This window comes from Euwallacea similis, chromosome 15 (genome assembly GCF_039881205.1).
Source record: "Euwallacea similis isolate ESF13 chromosome 15, ESF131.1, whole genome shotgun sequence".
Taxonomy (NCBI): Eukaryota; Metazoa; Arthropoda; class Insecta; order Coleoptera; family Curculionidae; genus Euwallacea; species Euwallacea similis.
The window spans coordinates 341,473-365,275 of NC_089623.1; the positions used below are offsets into that span (position 1 = coordinate 341,473).

A 23,803-nucleotide genomic window follows, 5' to 3' on the forward strand; every position below is an offset into this window, starting at 1 on the left:
AATGCGCACACGAGGCATACTAACAAAGATTCTACCTCATCTCTGGCTATACATACAAAATTTTGATTTCCAAGATTGACTATAAACTTTAGAGACATTTCTGCTACGGGCGTTCTTAGTAGTCTGTGAAACTTTCATTGGAATCGGCTATAAAATAGTGACATACCAATTCCGGGACCAGAACCTTATGTAAATTACTTCTATCATGTTAATAAAAAATTAGAAATTTTAAAAATGTTGATTAGCAAACTTGATGGAACTTTTAAATAACTTTTCACGAAATTGCTACTAAAGGTATCCTAAGTAACCTATGAATTTCTCAGTTGAATCGACCAATAAACGATTTATGAAATTTTGAATTGAATCGGGTTATACAGTGCCTTATCAAGCCCGATTCCAGAATCCTCATATTTAATAATATACAAGGTAACTGGAAAATTTAATCTTCAAAAATTCAATCAATGTTTCGTAGCGAGTCTACAAAGAATCCATTAATATTAAATTCTCTCTTTCTCTTGGGACTGTACTGCAAAATAATGATTATCACACGTTATGAAACATTCATAAGCGTCTATAAGAGGAAGTGAAATAAAATTAATATGCCTCTTTGCTGACACAGGGAATAATGCAAACATGTTGCAACTGAATTTGGGCTTGCACTTGGGGAGCTCGTTTAATCACTGGAGCGTTTAATGTATTATTAAAACCTCGTGTGATAGAGGGAAAGGCATTATGCCGCGCATGCATATACATGCACTTTAACTTAGTTGGAAAATCTTGCTTGTTTTGGGGGTGAGAACAGGCTCAAAAACAACTAGGGGGAAGTCCATAAATAATCCACGTTTCGGCGATATTTCAAGATAATTACTGACCGCGTGTGCTTGGCCTGAACGCTTTCCACGTTGACTCTGGCAAATCCCCAATGATTCGAAGCAAATCCCTTCTAGGATATACTATCGTAAAATAATCCAGAGGGAACAACGTGCGATGCGCGTGTTACCTTTCTGGCTTCAATGGAGATGTACGGTTTAGAGCGAAATCTTGTCAGTTAGACGGACGCATTTCGAGCTGAGAACAGCTCACTCAAGGAACATCCTTGAAAAATCCTGGAAAATCATATTTCAGTAGCGATCAACCAGTTGAAACTAATGCAAAGTGCACTTGAAGGTACGTTCTGGTTTGGTAGAAGAACAAAAATCACCGAACGAAGAAGTTAACATTGATCTTTACAAAATATATTATCTAGCTCTGATTATTTACCGCAAATGCGCAGTTTGAGGTGCAACTCTACACACATTATTAGGAATATAGAGCATGGAGACAACTCTTTAGATATTCCGGTGATCTACCAGACCTAGAGGCAATTCAGGTTAAACAGTGATTCAAAACGGATTAACCAATTATAGAATATTATATCTACATAGAGCAAATCAGTCTATAAAAGAATACTCTCTAAATCAGAAGGTAATTATTTCCCTTTTCACTGCTACAAATTTACAAAGCAAAAAGCTTTGTTCTTTTTAATTTGAAAAGTTCTTTTCTTTGAATGAAAAATTTAGTTCTAGACGTGTTTTAAGGCTTGACTTCTTTCATGTTTTAGATCTTCAAACTCAACGATGATATTTCTCCCTCCAAGACCAGCCATCTGATATATGTATTATTGATGTTTCTGATGAGAATTTTAATAATACTTCGAAATCGTTAGCATTTTAACGAATATTACTTCCAGCAAGTAACATCAGATTACACAAGTTTATCATTAACAATTCATTAAGGTTGGAATAATATCCCAAGATCTCGGTTATTTTAATGAAATTTATAATAAACGAGATACTTCAAAGTATTTCAAATTTATTACTCATGCTTCAAGTTTGTCACTGGTGTTTCACTCAAAATTGAATAATATCTGAGAATATCTGATATTTTAATGCAATTTACAAGCCAGTTACTCCGGGCACCTTCAAATAGGTTAGAACTGCTTTATATTTTAATTTCGTGTGCTTACTTCGAGCTTATCGACCTTATCCAAATACCTGCTAAATATTTTAACAGAGTTTATGTGGCACTGGGTACCTACTTCAGAATACGTCAGATTTATTAGTGATACTTGTAACTGTTACTGCTGTTTCAGATTTATTGCTAAAGTTTCACTCGAGTTAAGTAATATTTTGAAATGTGTTTTTTCAATGAATTTTACAAGTCCGTCACTTCAGAAGTTACTGCAGGTTTATTACTAAGAAGAACTCTCAAAACTGGTATTTTTATTATCGTCTTTGAGAAAACTGTCTTGGCATACTTAAAAGATAAATAAATCAGATCTTCTGTGCCCCTAATTTGTCGACATCTAGCTTGAAAATCACAGGGAGTGCAACTAGGATTTGCGTATTAATTTTCCTCTTTACTTTAACTTATTCACCTCAGCTTCTAAGCCCCTACATCCCATATAGAAGAGCATAAAATCAGGTTCAAATTTGTACCTAAGCTCTTGTAAATATTTTTATACCTTTGATTTCGGGAAGGAAACATTCTTAGTTTAGTCTTCTGTTCTCTATGACTTATGGCACTTCCATAAAGGTTATTGACGTTGTCGTAAAAAAGAAAGAACTTGGTTCATTATGGCTTTTAATCCTTGAAAACGCGAGAGACGATTGCCTGTTTGAACTAAGTAGTTCTTTTTTTATTAAAAACTTCGATGTAAAAGTTTGAAACTTGAAATTTTAGATTATGCTCATACTTGCAATTTTCATAATGCCACTGGAGACCTGGAAATTGCGAAGTAGTCATAAGATCAAGATTTAAAATAGAAAATTTAAGGAGAAACCTGAATATTGGCAAATTTGAGATTAATTAGAATGTGAAGTTTTCAGGATTTTAAATTGGACATTTAAGGATTAAGCTCAAAATTAAAAATATTATGACAAGTCGCGAGAATTTCAGAACATTTAATGGAAGAGAATTTCAAATATAGTAAGTGCACTTGGGATTTTCATAATGGTTACCTCCAATGTTTTAAGACAGATTTTTAGTGAAATACCGTCAGTTATAGCTATTATGGCCAATTTTGCTAGATTATTATACAAATCTGACTAATCTTTAATTTACCTTCACACTTATCTCCAACTTGAGTGTATCCCTTATCGCATGAACAAGTATAACTTCCTTCAGTGTTGATGCAGTTCTGCTGGCATAAATTCTGACCAGTGGCGCACTCATCCAAATCCCTGCACGTCAACCCATCAGCATTTAACAGGAAACCGTTAGGGCAGGAGCAGATGAAACTTCCCTCTGTATTTTGACAGTTGAACTGGCAAGGTGAACGCTCACATTCATTTATATCTAAGTTGAAGAGAAAATGCATAATCAATATGATTTTAATCGAGTTTTATGTGAACTTACCAATGCAATTTAATCCAGACCCATCACTCTTGAACCCTCTATTGCAAACACATCTGTAAGATCCCATAGTGTTGATACATCGTCCATTTTTGCACAAGTCTGGTATTGTTTCGCATTCATTGATATCTAATGCAAATTTCAAATTTTGTTACAAAACTTAATAAAGTATTTTGCATCAACGGACCTTCTCCGGTAATCAAAAAGCCACTTTCAAGACATAATTCCTGATACTCCACCGAGTATCTAGAAGGACATTCCTCGCAAACAGGACCCCAAGCTTCTCCCATAGAGCAGCAACAATCAGCTTTGGTAGATTTGAAAGTATGCTCGTATTTATTAGTGCATTGGTGGTTACGATAGCAAAACCCTTCTCTTCGATCTAAATAAAAGTTAGAAATTTCAAGAAGAAGGTTCCAACGAGCTATTTCTTCAGGTATTATAATGAATCTATACGGAATTTAAACTTAAAATAACTTTTATTCTATACTAACCCAAACATCTCTTTCCATCATCGCTATGTTCAAATCCTTCAAAGCAATCACACCTGAAGGAACCCTGCAAATTAATGCAGCGCCCATTTTCGCACAAATCTGGATGAGCATCGCACTCATCTATATCACGACAGTCGTCACCGTAACCCACTTGAGTGTATCCCTCAGGACAAATACACATGAAAGAACCCACTAGGTTCTTGCACATGAATCGACAATTATTGGCAGGAGTATTGCATTCATCCACATCTAAATAGTAGGAAAATCTTAAGAACAACACTATATGTTGAGGTGATTTGAGTTACCTTGGCAATGCCTTTCATCTGGTGCTAAGGCATATCCGTACGGACAGATACATCTGAAAGATCCAGGAACGTTGTGACATCTGAAGGCACATTGGTTACCTAGTTCTTGGCATTCGTTGATATCTTCACACACCTGGAAATTAATTCGAATCCATTGAAATCTAAAATTTTTGCAATATCAATAGATGCCTTGAAGTTGTTTCGAAAATTTCAAATATGGAACTCCATTTTGCAAGTCCTGATTAATATAAATAATATACGTATTCTGAATCTTAAATTTTTTTAGTTTTAACATGAAACAAGTCTCTCACAACTCATGAAATCTAAAGCCCCAATTTCAATACGAGGATGCGAGGTTCTGTGAATTTCCAAATTTAGAAAATCTTGTGAGGTAAAACTTACTGAAATTTGCATTGTGGTTTTCTAAAAATTTTCATATTTCTAAATTCAATATGAACTCAAGTATATACAGGTATCACCAGTTCAAGCGGAAATCTAGGAATTGTGCAAGTGAAAGAAGAGCTGCATAAGATTTAATATGCATCCGAGAAAGACCGACAACGAAGTGGGTGGAGTCAGTCTGACTGATGTCTCCACTTCGATGTTTAGATTGGTATCGATTTCTCTGCCTTCGAGGGGATAAAATTTTAAAAAAATATCAGAGCAAAAAAGAGCAATGTAAAAAAATGAAAAAAAAAGACGATTAATCACTAAAACTTATATTAGTAAAAATTCTGAAACGAGGAAAGATTTGGTAACTTTGAACTAACTCCGTCTACGTTAGCCACTAGCCTCACAACCCACTTCGCTGTTCTTTCTCGAAAACATGTTAAATCTTATGTGGTCCTTTTCCCATTTGCACAATCCTTATGTTTCCATTTGAACTGGTGATATCTGTATTAATCGCTCTTTTACATCTACGAGGTTTTGAGATAATTGCAGTCGCATCAATTTATCTGTTGTTTGAAAAATAAATATTAAGGAAGAAAGATTATCATCAACAATCCAGATAATTTCAATAAGTTACGATCATCAAAAAATAGCTTCACATTATAAAAGTGTATTTTCGCTTACAAGAGCCCGAACTTCAGTTCGTTTTTCCACCCAACACGTGCGGTTAGAAATATTACAAACTCGGCCTCATTAGGAGCAATTCTTCCTTATAATTCCGCCAAGACCGTCACTTTCCAGAAAAATATCAGTCCCGAATTTCAAGTGGCTTCATTATTTTTCGGGCACGACAACTTTTACGTCGGAGGTTCGCTGAAAAATTCCTTAACAACGTACAATGACGTTACATAGTTGTTCGAGAGACTCGTTGGTATGCTTGTTAGGGCCAACTTTCCTTGCCAGTTCCTATTTCATTCCCTCTTATTGCGGATATTTCAAGAATGTAGCCACTTTAGGTAACTAGATGCGGACTTTGAGTATGGTAATGTGCAGAAAAAGAAAGGAATTTCGGGTTTGGTTTACCTGCACAGGTCCAGGAGCAAATCCGTCGCTACAGGTGCATTCAAATCCTCCCAACAAATTGGAACAAGTGCCGTTTCCACATATGTTGGGATTAATGTAGCACTCGTTCTCGTCCACGCACTTCTTTCCAGTCTCATCCAGAGTGTATCCGCTTGAGCAGTCGCACCGGAAAGATCCATCTGTGTTGACACATTCGCCTCCTTCACACACATTGGGCATCAATTCACACTCGTTTAAGTCGCTTCCGGTATCCATTCGACCAGGACCCTCCGGGCACATCTTCAAGAAGTCAGCTGTAATTGATTTCTTAGTGTTTGCAACTTACAGTTAAAAAATTAAATCGGGTACTTACGAGATCCTTCCAGAGGGCATCGCTCACAATATCGACCCCAAGCTGCCCCTTTGGAACAGCAGCACTCTTTGGCTGTTATTTGCATGCCTCGCGGTTCAGAGCATTTACCTTTTGCGAATGTGTCGTAACATTGATCTTGCCTGTGTGTAAAAATGTAGAAGATTTAGAACAATTTTTTAAATACGTTAAGATTTCTAAACAGTGCTTTGCTAAAGTATGGAATGAATTCATTAATATTAAAACTAACGTGTTTTGGAAAAAATCCTCGGACACGTCGATTTAATTTTTAAAAAACATTTTTTTTAAATATTAGTGATATTAATTACGTCATCGGTCATTTTCTTAAATGACAATTTCCGGTTTTTTTATTTAAAATGTTAAAGAGCATACTTTTTTAAGTACTTATAAATCATAAAAAAATGAGGGCGTTGCAAAGGACAAAGCTGTTAATATGCCATCAATATTTACTGCAGGCTAATTTCTATAGGAATGTTAAAATAAAGCCCTGGTATTGATTAGATTTTTGTTTACTATAACAGCACATTGATAATACGTTATTGACGTAAACCAAATTTCTCTGCAAGATTTGGACACAGCACAGTTGTCACAGCATTCCATTAAAATTAGAATTAAACCCATTTTTTTGATCGGTAGGTATATTATTGTTTCTATGATGTCGTTTCGTTGTTGTTGTAACAAAGTAATTCGCAATTTCCAATGATTTAATAGAAAACAGAAAACATAAGAGATTATGATGACGTTATTTCCTCCCGATTTCACCATGAATTTAGTCTCATTTGTAAAAATGGTGTGCCAAAACTGAACAAACTTTACTGGGTCTATTTCCCCTAGATCGTGGATTAGTGTAGTTATTGAAACGTGATTGTGTGATGCATATTCTGATTATTAATTAATGTAAGTCCAAATTATTAACATATTGTTAACTTTAGCATTATGCTAATTTATATCAAAACCAAAAATCTGACCAATACCAAACCTCTATTTCAACGTTTTTATGACAATTTGTGTAATAAAAAAAAACTTACAATTAACGGGGGGGCACATGTCAATCAAAAATGCTAAATCTCACAACCACATGGGATATGAAAATTCTGGAACTGACCTTAATTTTTCCATTAAAAATATATCAATTTCGTTTCGTAACTCAAAGAACTTCAGCAATAGTTGTTGCGATACGGCAACTGGCTTTAACCACGACTTCATTTAAGTTTGTAATTTTTTGCGAGCTCTAAAAATATATTTGAGGCTTTAATATTAAAATGGGGATTATTCTTTACACTCAAACGTGATGTATAGGAAAAATAGATAAGAAGATGGAAAGATACATTTTTTATTAAAAAAATACATGTAGGTATCACCAGTTCACGTGCAAACATAGGGATTGTACAAGTGGGAGAAGGTCCGCATAAGGTTTAATATGCCTCCGAAAAAGACCAAGGGGTTGCGCGGTTAGCGACAGACGTGAGCGGAATCTTATAATACAAAACATTGCAATTTAAAAAAATATCATGTGTCATAAAAACTACAATATCTAAACTTATAATTAGCAAAAATGTTAAAAAATCTAATTCTAAAATTAGCACAGTTCCTTCTCATTTTTTCAATATGATTAAAAAATAAATATAATATTGTAAAATCAAGCTTTCAAAAACTTTTTTAATCTTTGAAATCGGTCAAACCATTCGGGAGATAAATCTTGAATATTACTAGAATAAATGTGTGCCTTTTATGTTGAACTGCAGTTTGGATGGCAAAATATTGGGATAAAAGATGCTCTCGAAATATATAGAACAACTAATGAACCTGCATAATTAGTTCGTATCACATGTGAATGCAGATATAACTTTTTTTATATCTTTATGCAAAAACTTACCGCACATCCACACATTTCATAAAATTCTGATCCAGGATATAACCCTCGGGACAGGTGCAGAATGCTCCTCCCACTGTATTAGTACACTGCCCATTTTCGCATATTCCAGGATTAATAGCACACTCGTCAATGTCTTCGCATGTTCCTGTAATACTGCTCAATTCATATCCTTCGGGACAAGTGCATATGTATGACCCCATCACGTTTGTGCATTTTCCTGGTGGCGGACACGTACCTGGGATCTAAATTTCATTCAAATTATGCCTAATAGTAAAAGTCAGTTTATTTAGATGCCTAGAAATAAATTGTTAAAGGTAAAACAACCGTAAAACCGGAGCTAAAAGCAAAAAAGAATATATAAATGCTCTAATATCTAAAGTCTGTTACAAAGTCGAGCCGCCTGCAAAGAAATCTTTCGCCTTCCCGATCCAATTATTCTCGAGAAGGCGACAAGAGCCAAGAAAATTTTATTCTAAGTGAGAAGACTATAAAATAGCTGTTTAATATTATAGGACATAAAAAGTGAAACTCTGTTAAGCTAGAAGACGAGGGCGCTTTTAATTTGCCTTTTAAGTTCTCCGGGATATTAAAGAAAATACGACGTTTAAATGGTCCAGCTTGTGATAAAATTTATGTGAAACATGAGCAATTAAGTGCCTCTCGGGTTCCGAGAAATCTGATTATAAATTTAGTAATCTGCGATATTGAGCAATTTGTCCTCAGAATTACTCAACAAAATTATTCACTTGAAGCTCATCTACATCCCTGCAGTTGCGCTAATCCACAGATAAAATGCTATATCCATCCGACCCATAAAGAATCACAAAGTTAGATGGACAAACCTTCAGCTTCTGATTTTCCTTCATTATTTTATAAAGACATCTAAGATTACTGAGAATGTGAAAAAACAAATTTTTTTTGAGGTCTCAGAAAATCTGAATCTATGTTCGAAAACCATAAAAGTTACTAGAAAAATCTGTGTTCTATAAAAAAACCTCGAAGTTTTAAGGTTTCATCTTGAAGCTTTAAACATCTATAAAGATGGGATATCAGAAACAAGAGAACTAACTGGAGGACTCCAAAAAAATAATTTCTTTTAGATCCAGATAATCCCAATGTACAGGGTATTTAATTGGTCGACGTATTTAGAAACGAGGTTGTTACCACAATGGGGCCTTTTACCATATTTTCAATGTTCTAAAAACGCTACTGTCCAGTTCGACATTAATATAGTAGTAACATTCGTGCGACATCGTTAATATTATTTTATTTTAAGTCCAAAACATCCTAGATTCAGAAAATTGGAACGCATCTATCTCAAAAATATCTTATATTTCAACCGCATCAAAAATTTTATGCGTTAATCCATCCTGAGGTTCCCTGCAATTATTTATCTCATTTTTAAAACTCGCTATTCATCAGCTTCGTACTTTAGTATTTTTCAAAGAGTTTAGCAACTTCGCCCAAATCTGCCGACATTTGAAACACTCCTAACTGCTCCTTAAAGTGGAAACATGTTACTGATTTTTCTAGTTAGATATTTTATGTATGTTTATGCAGAAAATATGCAGCAAAATTTCGTCATTTTGATATAGGAAAAAGGATGTTAGCAAACTGATTGGAAATGCTGTAGTTCATATGCAAGTGATTAAAAATTAGCCACTCGGTACATGAGTCAAATCTGGAAAGGGCCCACCAAGCTATGTTCACCAACTTCTGAATTGAACCCTTTTGATGTCACAGAACCTTGTCGAGGTCTTATTGATGTGAAACAATCACTCTGAAGCTCTTCGTTATCACTCGACAGTTGGTTGCTGGCATATCGTAGTCATACTGGGCTCGTTTTTGAAAAATTATTTGCAAATTACAGAAAACTCAGACTGCTCGATGACTATCGTATGTCGCTAATGAATCATGTGAGACATCCGAAGAGCGGGCAAAAATTAATAAGACGACATGACCAAAAATTAAAATGTCAAATGTAATAAGCAAATTAATCAACAAAAATTTGGAGCAAATCCCTCAAGTAAAGTTTCTCGAAACGACTCTACGTTCGCGGTGTGCTATAAGGTAATCAAAAACTCTAAATTGTTGGCCATTAAAACACGCCACCGCAAGTAAATTATGCAAACTCCCAAATCTTTTCAGTTTCGTTTTATTCCTCGTTACTCGTTATAAAGGCAAGACCTTTTCGAAACTTAATTAGATATTAACGAATGTTGGATACTTCTTACTTCCAAAATATTCCATTAGAACAATTATTATAAGAAGGAAATCTCTTTGTAAATCTATGTAGAATTTGTGCATTGTTTTCGCCAATAGTATTTGATTTCGATTTCCCGCAAGAAACGAATTTTAAAGCTCGACTTTCAATGACAAAATTACTCGGTTTGTTAAATGAACGCCTGCACCTAGTACTCGATGACCATACGACCACAGCTCAAACACTGCGAGCTCAAAAACGGACTTATTGTCAAACAATTGTCGAATCGGATTCCATCATCTCGCCACTACAAACAGCCGACCGTGTATTGTCATTCACTTTTAGCTTAAAGATTAAAGTTCACATTGACTATCAGTTATCTAGCTTCAATAGGACAAGAGTTAAGTAAGTTCAAGTTCCTATTGTTTCGCCTAATCGTACCTAAACATTTTTGATGATTTGTTCGGTAAAGTTTTTGTTTTTATTTCTTTGTTTTCTCTATTTGTCTTTATTTCTCTTGTAGTGTAAAATATTTCCTAAGGTTGAGAAGCCTGATCATGTACTTTCGCGGATATAGGTCGATATACATACATATACACCCCTTTTTTACTTCGTGATATTATAATATTACCATTCGTAGATTGTCAGATACCTTAACATTGGACTCTATTAAATTTAGGTATATTCAGATTTTTAATCTGCAATATTGAGCAATTTGTGCACAATTGCTATCCAAAATTTATCCTTACCTCATGACATTCATCTACATCCCTGCAATTGTGCTGATCCACTGACAAAACATATCCAGAAGCGCATTCGCAAGTGAACGATCCCAAACTGTTTCTACATCTCCCATTTCGACACAAAAATGGCATCATATGACACTCATCTATATCCACACAGTCATTGTTGTTGCTGAGCTTGAATCCTGGATTGCAGTGGCATTTATAGTTGCCGATGAGGTTAATGCAGCTGCCGTTGTTGCAAATATTGGGATGTCGCTGACATTCATCTGAAACCAGTTTAAATTTTTTATGTGATTTTTAGTGATAAAAAATCTACAGACCTATGTCCACGCAACTGTCCCTGGACGGAGTCAGTCGATATCCAGTATCGCAGATACACTGGAAACTGCCTTGTAGGTTCTTGCATTCTCCACTTTGACAAACGTGGGGTCGTTCTATGCATTCATTTACATCCACGCAATCTTTAAAGAAAAGAAGTTCTTGAAATTCGAATTCCAATGTTTTTTTCAATTTTTTTATTATCCATGAGGTCAAAAATCCATTCTAAAGTAAACCATAATTAAGGAGGTATACTAATTAAATAGCTGATCACTTCTGGATTAATAATTCATCACTGTCGAAAAAAATTTAATTTAGATAAATAGTCAGATATTATTGTAGCGGTTAATACAAAATTTTCAAAAAACTTTAAAATAACACAGTCATTTAAAATAACTTAAAATAAGAGAATAGCACAAGTCAATGATCAGTTATTGAATATTTAACCACTATATGGAATGCGGGTCAAAGCACAATGTTCAGAATATTTAGAATTCCATAGAAAAGAAGTATTTAGGAAATTTTGTAGAATCTAGAATTAGCAAGGAGATGGACAATAAATTTTAAGAATATTAAAAGATCGGTTTAAATACATAGATACTATCCTTTTTTCTAGTATTTTTTTTTTTATTTAACGAATTTACTTCACAATTCAACGAAACGCTTAAAACCGCTTTCAATGTAACGAATGTCTTTAATTTTAAATTGCAATATGTATGCAAGTTTTAAAGGGGTTCCATTGTCAAATCCACTTTCTAAAGAGTGTAATAAAGGTAGGGAACATTTAAATTTCCTTTTATTACTTTATGAACTGTTGTTAATAATTTTCATTATTTTCTAAGCACAAGCACAAGTGATATTCAAATTCTTTGCGAACGTTTTGAAATATCTGAGGTGAAATAGCCCTATATTCTTTAATAATTCTTTATTGGAGTTATTCTACTGGGTTTGGTTGGATTTTAAACACTACCTATTCTAAATATTCCATTAAAAAAAATAAAGTGGTATCAGATCTGAAGGCCTAGGTGACCATTCAATAAGTCGTCTCCTATAAATTCACTTCCTCGGATAATGATTATTCAACGACTCTCTTACTAGGCATACATAATACAATACATAATGAGGTGATGCTTCGTCTTGTTGGAAGTGCAGCAAATGTTCGTTTAAAGTAAAATTTCTATTGATGTTCCTTTGGTTTTCCACTTCATGAATTATAAGAGGTTCTATAGTTGCATCTAAGATCTCAACATAAACTTTACCATTTAAATTTCCAGTTATGAAGAGAAGACTAATAATGGCATCACCGAATATGCCCGCTCAACGTTTATTTTTTCAGGATATTTTGTATGTCCCTTTTTAACTATGTAAGGATGAAAGTACCGACAATTTTGTTTGTTAAATTTGCCATTTAACGAGAAAGTGTATTCATCACTAAAACATATTTTTTTATCAACTGGGGCTGAGCAAAACTCAATACATCTGTCGGACTCATCTTTTAATCCTCAAATAATTTGTAATTTGTATGGAAAAAATTTATGAAGCTTCAATATTTTTTTTGCTGATTCACGAGACACTAATTATGTTTACAGGTACACAAAGCGACATAGTGGGAGTTATTGCAAATTGGCCAACAACTCAATCTGATTGGCCTCATTAAGCAACCGAGGCTCATTTCTTTTCTTATTATAAATAGGTCCAGTTTCTTCAAATTTGGTTATTATGTACTTTGAAATCGATAAATAGTTTACGAGCGGTAGAGAACCTTGGCTTGTTCTAAACCTTTATTGACTTAAATTTGCGTAGTTATAATAACCATTCTTTACCTTGTGCACCAAGGCAAAATACAGTTGTTTAAAATATCAACATTACAATTAGATGGCGTATCTTTTAAGAGATAGTTCGTAGATTTTATATTCAAGCCAGAAGAGCTCTAGCAAAGATTGCATTATTTTGAAACATCACTGATTAAAACTTGGGTAACTTTACAACTACATAGTACGATTATCAATTTACCACTAGATGAAACATGTTATAAAGAATACCTATTGATAACATTTTAAGCCCAATTGTCCAAGGAAAATCTACGACATATTAAACGACCTCAGTTGTTCGAAGAACTTGGTTTATTCTGCAGTCCACTAGAAAACTTTTAATTTGTTCTTTCTCAACTTACCTAAAAAGCTGGATCCGTGTTTATACCCCTCTGGACACTGACACTCGAAATTTCCAGGCAGATTCACGCACTGGGCGTTTCCAGAACACGGGTTCCTATTACACTCATTATCGTCAATGCACTGGTGTGAGTCTGTATCATAAATGTATCCCCTATTACACATGCACTCAAAACTACCAGGGGTGTTCATGCATTGTCCATGACTACACATTGTCGGCATCAGCTCACATTCGTTGATTTCAATCGATTTATTCGTCATGGGATTCACCACGAATCCTGGAGTTATACCGCAGAGCGTCTTGTGTTCATCTATAGAAGTAGAAAGAAAAAATATTAACATTGAAGAAGGGCATTAAAGAAAGTTTTGAGAGAGAAATGTCCTTTCTTATATACCTACTGGTGCCTTGAATGGGGCATGGTTCGCAGGGCTGGCCCCAGGCTTGCCCCATAGAGCAGCAGCACACTTTTTTCGTTTGATTTTGGGTCATGGGGGTAGAACACTGCCATCTACTGTAACTGAGGAAGCAAATGTCCTTCCTCATATCCACGCACTCCCCTAAAAGTACTGCATTAAACAGTACCCTCAAAAAAACTCAAATAAACAAACTTCTTCCAGGTAGAGGCATATACCCTTCAGGGCATTGACAATAGTATTTTCCAGGTTCATTTATGCACTCTCCAATACTGCATATTCTAGGATTCTCAGCGCACTCATCTATATCCACACAAGTGTATCCAGTTTCATCCAGTCTAAATCCTTCGTTACACGAACACATAAAACTCCCAAATGTGTTGGTGCAATGACCATTCTCGCAAATATTCTCGTGCTCCTCGCACTCGTTTATGTCCTCCAAAACTACCTAGAAAATAAATGTGAATTATACTAGATAGTTAGATTACATAGTTGATTATCGTGCCGGAAAATGATTCTTACAGTGAGGTCGTTGGGTTTATAACCAGGTCCTCCAGGGCAAAGCTGCTGATATTCGTCGCTGTTAGGGTGAGGACAGGCTTCACACCTAGGTCCCCAGGCTCTTCCTACAGAGCAGCAACACGAGGCTTTGGTAACGTAATCAGCTGTAGGGTATTCGCATTTTCCAGGGCCTTCTACATGCAAGTAACACCTGGATGTTCTTCGGTCTTGGTAAATAAAAGAAAAGTAAACATTAACAAAAATATTTTATAGAAAGTCATTTAATTTGCTTCTATATCCAGAAGGGAGCAAAAAATTGGCAAAGAGATTGCTTATACAGGTATCATCAGTTTACGTCGGAACGTAGAAATTGTGTGAGAGAAAGAACGCATAAGGTTTAATATGCCTCTGGCAAAGACCAACGAAATGTATCAAGAGGCTAGCGATTAAAGTGGACGGAGTCATCTTATGCTGGCCTTCTCCCACTTGCATAATTCCTATGTTTCGACATGAGCTGATACCTGTAGGCTTGTTCCTAATGTAGGTCAAAGCTTGGTTTATACTCGAAACTTTGTCATTTTCTAGATGTTTTATGACCTTGAGAATTTACAAAACAGTATTTTAATCCCGAGAATACTTTGATCCGAACATTTTATTAATTCGATTACTCACCTATACAAGCATTCCCTTCGGCCACCAATTCATAATTGGGAGGACATAAACACCTGAAACTCCCCTCTGAATTGCTGCACTCCCCATAAAGGCATGACATTGGGCTTTCACATTCGTCGATATCGGTACAATTCCCCCCCGAACCATCCAACTTATACCCCTCATGGCACTCACATCTGAACATCCCAAGAGTGTTCTCGCACGCTCCATATACGCAGAGATTGTTAAACATGTCACATTCGTTAATATCTGGAACATTATTCACAAATTTTATGACGCATTTGCTAGAATTGATAGCTCTTAGTCGGTACCTAATGCGATTAAGTAAGCAGTCCAATCCCCAGTTAGTAGGCAATAGCTTCTAAGTGATTATATGGTAGATTTGTGAGTATAAGGTAGGGATTAATGTTAGTAAGTCCTAAGACAGTTACGATAATTGTACTGACCGACGCACGATTGGTCATTGCCTTCATTAGGATGCATGAAACCCATTTCGCATTCGCATCTAAAAGCGCCACGGTAGTTCAAGCATTGCCCATTTTCGCATAATGTTGGATCGTTGGTGCATTCATCTATGTCCACGCAGGTATAGCCATCACCTTTGAACCTTCAGAAAAGACCACACATTTCCCATTGGGAACATATATAATATTCTACGATATCCAACTTACCCTGAATCACAGACACATCTAAACGACCCATCATTGTTGATACATTGAGCATTCTGATCACATCCTCCATTATTAGTCAGACATTCATTGATGTCTCTGCAGCTTATTCCATTTCCAGTAAAGCCATCCAGACATCTGCATTGATAAGATCCCTGAAAGCGCACGTGTAATTTACGCAGAACACTGTTTCTGATTTTTATTACCGGATTGTTGATGCAATCAGCATTTTCATCACAATTGTACGTCCCCAAATAGCACTCATCATCATCAGTACACTGTGGTCCTCCTTCGGGTTTAACTGAATAACCTTCTTCGCATCGGCATTGGAAGGATCCCAATGTGTTGTGGCATTCCCCGGCCCCACAGATGTTTAAGTTTTGCTTACATTCATCGATGTCTGGAAAGAATAGGAATGATAGAAAAAAGAAGAAAATATAAATGTTTCTAATACTCCTTCCATAGTTCTTCATCAAAGATCAATCTTTATCATAAATTTCTTACCTATTGGAACCATCTTTAAGAACGCTACACGATTTTCCTTGAAGTTCTTATCCTGAACTAACCCAAACCGAACAATTTCGAAACAGTGAGTGAGTTCTCTAAATTAAGTTATTTTTAAGCAATTTCTTCCATATAGATTAGCTTCCTTTCTTCATGAGGTGATTCATGTAGTTTTAAAGGCTAATATTTGTCCGATTAACAAATTCTTAATTTTGTAAAGAATTTCAAGACATTAATAGTATTAAAAACTTACTTACCTACACAAGAAGTACCAGAAGTCCCCGCCAACAATCCTTCAGTACAATGGCAAATATAGCTGCCTATAGTATTAGTGCATTTGCCTCCATTACAAATCCTCGAATTCTCCTTGCATTCGTCGATATCTGAGCAGCTCTTACCATCTAAATTCAATTGATAACCCGTTCTAAAATGAATCAACAATCAGTAAGAGACAAAGGGAGCCATACATCAGGTCATACCCACAAGAACATGAGAAACTTCCGGGGGTATTGAGGCAGAGATCATCGCAGGGCTCGAATTCACATTCGTCGATATCTAAGAAGAAGAAAATTGTTTTCGCCCAAGGAATTTTTAGAACTACTAGCTGAATACCTTCACAATGAGATTTAAGCCCAGTTTGTTGATAACCTTCATTGCAACTACACTGATACGTCCCCATCATGTTCTCACAAACTCCATTGGAACAGATCCCACTAGTGCGGGAACATTCATCAATATCTTTACAGGATTGTTTGTCTGCAGCCAGTTCGTGTCCTGGAGGACATTCGCATTTGTAAGAGCCATCTGTGTTAATACACTTTCCTCCACGGCATAGACCTGAAAAAAGTCATGAAAAAGACGTCCCTCACGGAGCCCTCCCCCAGAAGTTTCACTTCTTGTTTTGACTCACCAGAGGTCTCTTCACATTCGTTGATATCCATACAAGTCTGCATTGGCGGCTGAGTCCTGAATCCTTCATTGCATTCACAGTAAAAGTCTCCCGGAGTATTTTTGCATACTCCATTACCGCAGACATTTGTGGTTGTAATACTGCACTCATCGATGTCTATCCAATATTTCAAGATATCAAAGATTGAAGATAAATACTGAAAATATACCTACCTATGCATTTGATTCGATTTTCGTCGTAATCATATCCTTTATTGCACTTGCAACTATAACCTCCGATGGTGTTCTTGCATCTACCATTTTGACACATTCCTGGAAATTCTGTGCATTCATTGATGTCTTTCCTGTCTAGATATCCAAGACCTTGAAGATAGAATGATATGAAATTGAATAAAAGTCACAAATACTTCTTCTTGCCTCTAGGACATAATTCCGCATATCCAGCCGATCCAATCCTAGGACATGCCTCACACTTGGAGCCCCAAGCTCTTCCGATGGAGGAACAACAACAAAGATCTTTATGGAATAACCCTTCAATTGCATTGGTGCACTTTCCATGTTTGTACTTTGTAAAACACTGTTCTTCTCGTAAATCCAAACACTGAGTTCCTGAGAAATTATTTATTATTACTAATTAATATGATTTAATGACTTGGTATTCACTGGTATCATCCAATGTTAATCCTAGAGGACAAGTGCACGTAAAGCTGCCATCTGTGTTAACACAAGTGCCACCTCCTCTGCAGATATCAGGATTTAAATCGCATTCATTGATATCAGTACAAGCCTTCCCATCAGCTTTGGTATATCCTCTAGGGCAATCACACTCATTTCTGTTACATCTCTCACAAGGAGACCCCCAGGCTACTCCAATGGAACAACAGCACTCCCTCCTCCTACTCAGTTGGGGTAAATTATTCTCGCACCTTCCATGGTTTAGTTTAGTCCAACACGAGCCTTTTCTATTATCTATATCAGGAAAAATATCATAATAAACTCACCTGAAATAATTATTTTCTTTCTACGTACCAATGCATATGCGACCAGTGTTATCCAGAACAGATCCAGGATCGCACTCACATTTATAAGAACCCACAGTGTTTACGCACTCTCCATTGAAACAGGCTTCTGGGCCAAGCTCCCTGCATTCGTCCACATCTTCGCAGAGAAAATTTTGGGAGTTGAGTTGAGTTCCAGTGGGGCAGATGCATTGGAAACTGCCAGGGGTGTTTTTGCATTGGCCGCCTCTGCACATCTGTTAAGAGAGATCTAATCTTTCATAATGGAAATATCTATGAGAGGCTGATCATGTCCATACAAACAGTTAAGAATGTGGAAACAACAAAACTTAAGGAAAATTTCGAGTTAAATTCAATCAAGTTTCTAAAAGAAATATTTTTGAGAGTTCCTACATTCTCCAATAGAAACAAGTCTTCCCAGGATATGAATTCAAAACTACTCACCACATCATCAACTTCACACTCGTTAATATCAGTGCAAATCTTTCCAGTTTCGTCCACTTCATATCCGGGATTGCAAATGCACCTGTATGTACCGATTAAATTTTCGCAAGCTCCATTGACACAGATGTTGGGGTTTTGAGCACATTCGTTTATGTCGTTTCCATCGAAGGTTGATCCTAAATAGATCAATATAGACATCAATAAAGTCTAGGGAAAGTGACAAAAAATCACCACAAACTTTAAATATTTAGAGTACCGTGTTGTTGGGTTGCGCCACCCTCAAACATCCCAATTGAACAATTTGTAAAAATTTGCTATTTGTTTAAACAAATTTTTAAAAAGCAAAACAATAACCATTTGTAACAAATTTTATATTTTTATACATTCTTTATCTTATTTTCATATATTCAGTTGATATCAGCGTGTCTATTTAGTAATAAAAAAACTGCTTTCATATAGCAATAAATATTTTGTTGTAATTTTTTGCCATTATCCCTGGACTTTGTTGATGTGTGTAGAGTCCATATTTGAGCTTTTCCTGGTAAACCAGAAACTTAGGAATACCAGACATGAAATTGGCAATCCAGTGGTTAGTTCTATATATGGAGTATTTCTGGTGAAACTGGAATAAACAGTTCTGAGTACTTACTCACAAAGTAAGCGTTTCAGCACTTCAAAACGGCATTAAAGACCGAAGTTCATACTCCATATTTTCGTAAGTAAACTATGCATACTTACAAAACGAGCATTCAACTTGTTACTTAGAACTTTTATAATTAAACATGAAACGTAGAACTTTCAGGATACATACTCACAAACGAGAATTTCTGCACTGATTATAAGGAATTAAAATTTCAACTTATTGCTGTACTTACCAGGTCCATGTGGACAAAGAAGTTCAAAATCTGTAGTCCCTGGCATTGGGCATGGCTGACAAGTCTGCCCCCAAGCCATGGGTTTTCCAGTTATGATGGTGCAGCAACAGCAACTAGACTTTGTTACTGCTGTAGTTGAAGGGTTTATGCAGAGCCCATCTCGATACTCCTATGCACAAAGAATGAAGATCTTTTATGTTTGAGAATAAAAAACATTTGAGTATTTTAATTCATAACTTAAAGCTTTCTATTATGATTTTCACCTGGTAACAAAGATCTCTCCGTGTATCCAGGCAAGAGCGACCATCAGATCCCAAACTGAATCCTGCATGGCATTCGCATCTAAAACTTCCAGGGGTATTGAAGCAGGTCCCAAACTGACACGGATTGACTATGCATTCATCGATATCTAAACAGTGGCGACCGTCTGATCCCAGTCGATATCCGGAATCACAAACACATCGAAATGAACCTTCCATGTTAATGCATTTACCATGATCACACATTCCTAGAAAGAAATTTAGTGAGTGTTTTAAGAAAAGCTGAAAGAAGATATCGCTGGTAAACTTGCCGGTAGTTGAACACTCATCCATATCACTACAGAATGTTCCATCACTGGATTGAGTAAATCCTGGCAAACACTGACAAGTATAAGATCCTGGAGTGTTTTCACATCTTCCATTTAAACAGATCCTTGGATTTTCGTAACACTCGTCAATATCTGGGAAAATATACAACAATGAAGCCATTTTTATATGGGTATCTATCATCAGTTCAAGTCGGAACATAGGAATTGTGGAAGTGGGAGAAGGACCGCATAAATTTTAATATTCCTCCGACAAAGACCAACGAAGTGCGTCGAGAGGCTAGCGATTGAAGTAGGCGAAGTTATTTTATGCGGTATTTCTCCAATTTGCACAATTCCTAAGTTCCGTCTTGAACTGATGATACCTATACGATTTAATAAGACGATATAGCCAAGTTACAGACAAGTTGATTAAGCTCTTATTACCAATGCATGCAAATCCAGTAGGACTGAGCTTAAATCCGCTTTTGCACTGGCACTTAAAGCTGCCATCCATATTAATACAAATTCCATTGGAACACATCCCGATTTCGGCACATTCATCGTGATCCGTGCATACAGTTCCATCTGGAGATACATCAAAACCAGCAGGGCATATACAGGTGAAACTTCCAGGGGTGTTAATGCAGCGTCCATTGATGCACTTTCCTTCGTGGCATTCATTGATATCTGCAATTTGATCACCGTTTTAGAAAATCAGTTGAGAAGGACATGTGGAATTAATATGGGAATGAAAAATTCATCACTAGCCTTCACACACTTGCGATTTTCCTTTCCGGAAGCCGTCTTCACATACACAATCGTATCCTTCGGGGAGGTCAACGCATTTGCCATGACCACAGATAGTGGGTCTCAACATGCATTCGTCCACTGGAGTGCCCACCAACTGTGTTTTTTGTTCTAAGGGTTTCTGGTTCCAAATGGAAATGTTGAAATCTTTACTTTCTGGTGGATGTGATACTTGGGTCCTAGAGCATAACTTGCGATGTTCCTCTGAGGAAGTTTAAAAAGTGTCTGGATACCAAGTATTTAATAAAATACTTGATGAGCATACCACTGCCATATTCAGGACATGGTGAGCAATCATCACCCCAACCTTGGCCTACATGTTGTCCGCAACAGCAATCTTTCTTCGAAAGTCTGTATTGCAGCTCATCCCTGCAATAGCCGGATGAAGATCTGGTGATATAACATAGACCTTGCCGTCCATCTGGAACAATTTTTTATTTAGTCTTATTTAATTATTTAGTAATGTAAATGATACTGAAACTAAAATTTTGTTATTAAAGTGAAGGAAATGATGTGTTTATTAAAATATTAAAATTTCCTGAATGAATTTTCTAGGACCGACGAAAGTTCTCTCGGATACCCAGAACCGCTCAGAATACTTCTAGATGCTGCCACATATTCGAAGACGCTCCCAGATATTTTTAAAGAAAATATAAAGGCTTCCCTATATGACTGAAGATTTTATATTTAGAAATTCTCTTAGCTATCTTATATTAACGTCTGGTGTCTAAGATACCTTGCAAGTCAAAGAGACTCCTCTGTCCAGAATCGGCCCTGGTAACCTTAATGAAATTTGATACAGAATTAGATCCTAAACTCAAAATTTTTTTAATCTGAAAAATACTACTCCATATTCTTCATTAATTTACCTATACAGTACTTCTTATCCTGACTCTGTATATATCCAGGATTACAAAGGCAAAAGAACCCTCCCAGTGTGTTAACGCAAGCTCCATTCTCGCACACATCCTCGTCCTCGCACTCATTTTTATCATCACATCTATTGGTGCTCGGATTTCTGGATTGCCCAGCTGGACATTCGCAAGTGAACGATCCTACACTGTTCACACACTTGCCTCCAGCGCAAAGATGTGGAATTGCTTCGCATTCATTGATATCTTAAAGGAATATTTTTTAAATTTAGATATAAAATCGACTCGTTTTACTTTGCGGACTAACCAATGCACTCATCAGTCTTCTGGTTCTTCAAAAATCCAGTATCGCATTCCAGTTTAGAAGGACAGTGCTCGCAAGGATGTCCCCAAGCTTTTCCCACAGTGGCGCAGCATAAGGTTTTTGTGCAGACAACACCTTCCAGTTGGTTGACGCAGAGGGGACCTCTAATGCCGGTATAACAAGGTCCAGTTCTGTAATCTAAGGACAAGAAATCATTTTGTAGTTCTCTTATTCAGTTCAGAGATTATACGATCGTAGGATTTGACCCTGCAACTTACACACCTACATCACAATGATTTCCAGCGAAGCCATAAATACAAGCGCACCTATTCGGGCCTATGCATCTCCCTCCATTCTTGCACGGTTCTTCGCAGATTGCTGTGAATATAGTTTATGAGATATTGAAGTTTTTTACGTGTGAAAACATACGTTCTGTGCAAAATTCTCCATTGTAGCCTTCCACGCAGCTGCATTGACCATTCACACAGGTTCCTCCGTTCATACAAATTGCTCTGCAAGGTTTTCCATCTTCTGGATAAGACAAAAATCGGTTAAAATCAAACTTATGTTGAGTAGTACTTTTCGCATAATTTATACCTGAGAAGCTCTGTCTGTAGCTTTTGCAGCTAGATGCTTTTTGACCTCCCTCACAAAGGCAGACATTGGGAGTTATACATTGTCCAGGAGTGCAGGCTCTGCTACATATCGCTAGAATAGTATTAAGTTCAGATTTCTGTATAGACATAATATGAGAATATCACTTACGAATGATACATAATCCCAATGATGCATGCCGCTGCCATCCAGGACAACAATTAAAGGCCTTTGCTCTAGTTCGACAAACGTTGGGTCTGGAAAGAAGACACAGATGAATGTAGCGATGAACCACTGTATTATCCAGAAATGAGTATAGGACAATTCATTACCGACTTTTGCACATATTCCAAAATTGTTTTGAATAATTAAAGTTTTAGACCACAAAGAACAACATTTTTCACAAAGAGTTCTTCCACCGTTACATGTAAAATACGGTTAAAGAGGCCGTTTATCAAGTCGTAAAAAAGCTTTTACACTTTCATTCATAACAGTTATTAATTCCTCGATAACACTTTATTACTTTTCAATGTGAATATGGTTAAATTTGATACACTTAATTAATATGGATTTATTTAGTGACCGCTGCAATGCGGTTGTTACGGTTGGAATTTTATCTAATGAAGATCACAGCACTATTATAAACCCTTCTTTCCCTTTGATCCCTTTGATTGAGTTACATCAATATTGTTGAGTTTAAAAATAAATACTATTTGGAATTCATTCTTACAATTTATCTACTTAGGAATGCCCTGTTAGTAGTCGAAAATACCATACAGTGTGTTTATTTGAAAACTTATCACCTCAAATATCGTAAAAACGGAAATACACATTAAAGTATTGAATAAAGTGTTCTTCCAGGATGTATTTTCATGACATTTCTTAATTTTTGAAATCAAATTATTGAATCGCAAATATTTTTGAGTAAAAAAGTCCTCTTATTTCACTTCGTTAGGATACATCGTTTTCCAGAACAATTAGTTTTTATTAACCGATGCATGATAACATATAAGATAAGAATGTAGATGTAAAATTTGCAAGAAAATTTGACTTTCAAACGATGTTCTAGCTTGAGCATAAAATGCACGTTTTATGCCCAATCTATGACGATTTTTCCTAATCCATTACTACAATTTTGAACTTGAGCTCCATCTTTCAAGTTTGCCTAACACAGCACAATTAATTAATACGTCATTGAGCCCATTACTTAACGCGTAGGTTTTCTTACTATTAGGTATATAATACATAGGTTTCCTCTTGCAAAATTATGTCATCTCTCTAGGTCGTAAGGCTGCAGTCAGAT

The 23,803-nt window shown here is 36.2% G+C and overlaps 1 protein-coding gene across 1 annotated transcript in view; it reads right to left on the reverse strand.

Moving 5' to 3' along the window:
• LOC136413898 (fibrillin-2-like) overlaps window positions 1-23,803 on the reverse strand; it is a 51,500-nt gene that overhangs the window by 20,728 nt on the left and 6,969 nt on the right. Inside the window, exons 2-40 of the mRNA XM_066397659.1 lie at window positions 22,672-22,757; window positions 22,504-22,614; window positions 22,336-22,437; window positions 22,189-22,284; window positions 21,910-22,104; window positions 21,600-21,848; window positions 20,996-21,151; window positions 20,692-20,934; window positions 20,368-20,610; window positions 19,927-20,076; window positions 19,619-19,863; window positions 19,356-19,524; window positions 18,481-18,656; window positions 18,047-18,272; window positions 17,681-17,986; window positions 17,435-17,626; window positions 17,231-17,380; window positions 17,019-17,174; window positions 16,721-16,945; window positions 16,588-16,663; window positions 16,366-16,532; window positions 15,811-16,004; window positions 15,608-15,759; window positions 15,383-15,543; window positions 14,937-15,185; window positions 14,286-14,491; window positions 13,959-14,211; window positions 13,749-13,907; window positions 13,352-13,660; window positions 11,181-11,321; window positions 10,864-11,126; window positions 7,912-8,153; window positions 6,018-6,157; window positions 5,666-5,958; window positions 4,193-4,325; window positions 3,888-4,136; window positions 3,581-3,775; window positions 3,397-3,522; window positions 3,103-3,336 (exon numbers count right to left, since the gene is read on the reverse strand). Of these exons, the coding sequence (XP_066253756.1) occupies window positions 3,103-3,336; window positions 3,397-3,522; window positions 3,581-3,775; window positions 3,888-4,136; window positions 4,193-4,325; window positions 5,666-5,958; window positions 6,018-6,157; window positions 7,912-8,153; window positions 10,864-11,126; window positions 11,181-11,321; window positions 13,352-13,660; window positions 13,749-13,907; window positions 13,959-14,211; window positions 14,286-14,491; window positions 14,937-15,185; window positions 15,383-15,543; window positions 15,608-15,759; window positions 15,811-16,004; window positions 16,366-16,532; window positions 16,588-16,663; window positions 16,721-16,945; window positions 17,019-17,174; window positions 17,231-17,380; window positions 17,435-17,626; window positions 17,681-17,986; window positions 18,047-18,272; window positions 18,481-18,656; window positions 19,356-19,524; window positions 19,619-19,863; window positions 19,927-20,076; window positions 20,368-20,610; window positions 20,692-20,934; window positions 20,996-21,151; window positions 21,600-21,848; window positions 21,910-22,104; window positions 22,189-22,284; window positions 22,336-22,437; window positions 22,504-22,614; window positions 22,672-22,757 (7,418 nt within the window). The remainder of the gene's footprint in view (window positions 1-3,102; window positions 3,337-3,396; window positions 3,523-3,580; window positions 3,776-3,887; window positions 4,137-4,192; window positions 4,326-5,665; window positions 5,959-6,017; window positions 6,158-7,911; window positions 8,154-10,863; window positions 11,127-11,180; window positions 11,322-13,351; window positions 13,661-13,748; window positions 13,908-13,958; window positions 14,212-14,285; window positions 14,492-14,936; window positions 15,186-15,382; window positions 15,544-15,607; window positions 15,760-15,810; window positions 16,005-16,365; window positions 16,533-16,587; window positions 16,664-16,720; window positions 16,946-17,018; window positions 17,175-17,230; window positions 17,381-17,434; window positions 17,627-17,680; window positions 17,987-18,046; window positions 18,273-18,480; window positions 18,657-19,355; window positions 19,525-19,618; window positions 19,864-19,926; window positions 20,077-20,367; window positions 20,611-20,691; window positions 20,935-20,995; window positions 21,152-21,599; window positions 21,849-21,909; window positions 22,105-22,188; window positions 22,285-22,335; window positions 22,438-22,503; window positions 22,615-22,671; window positions 22,758-23,803) is intronic.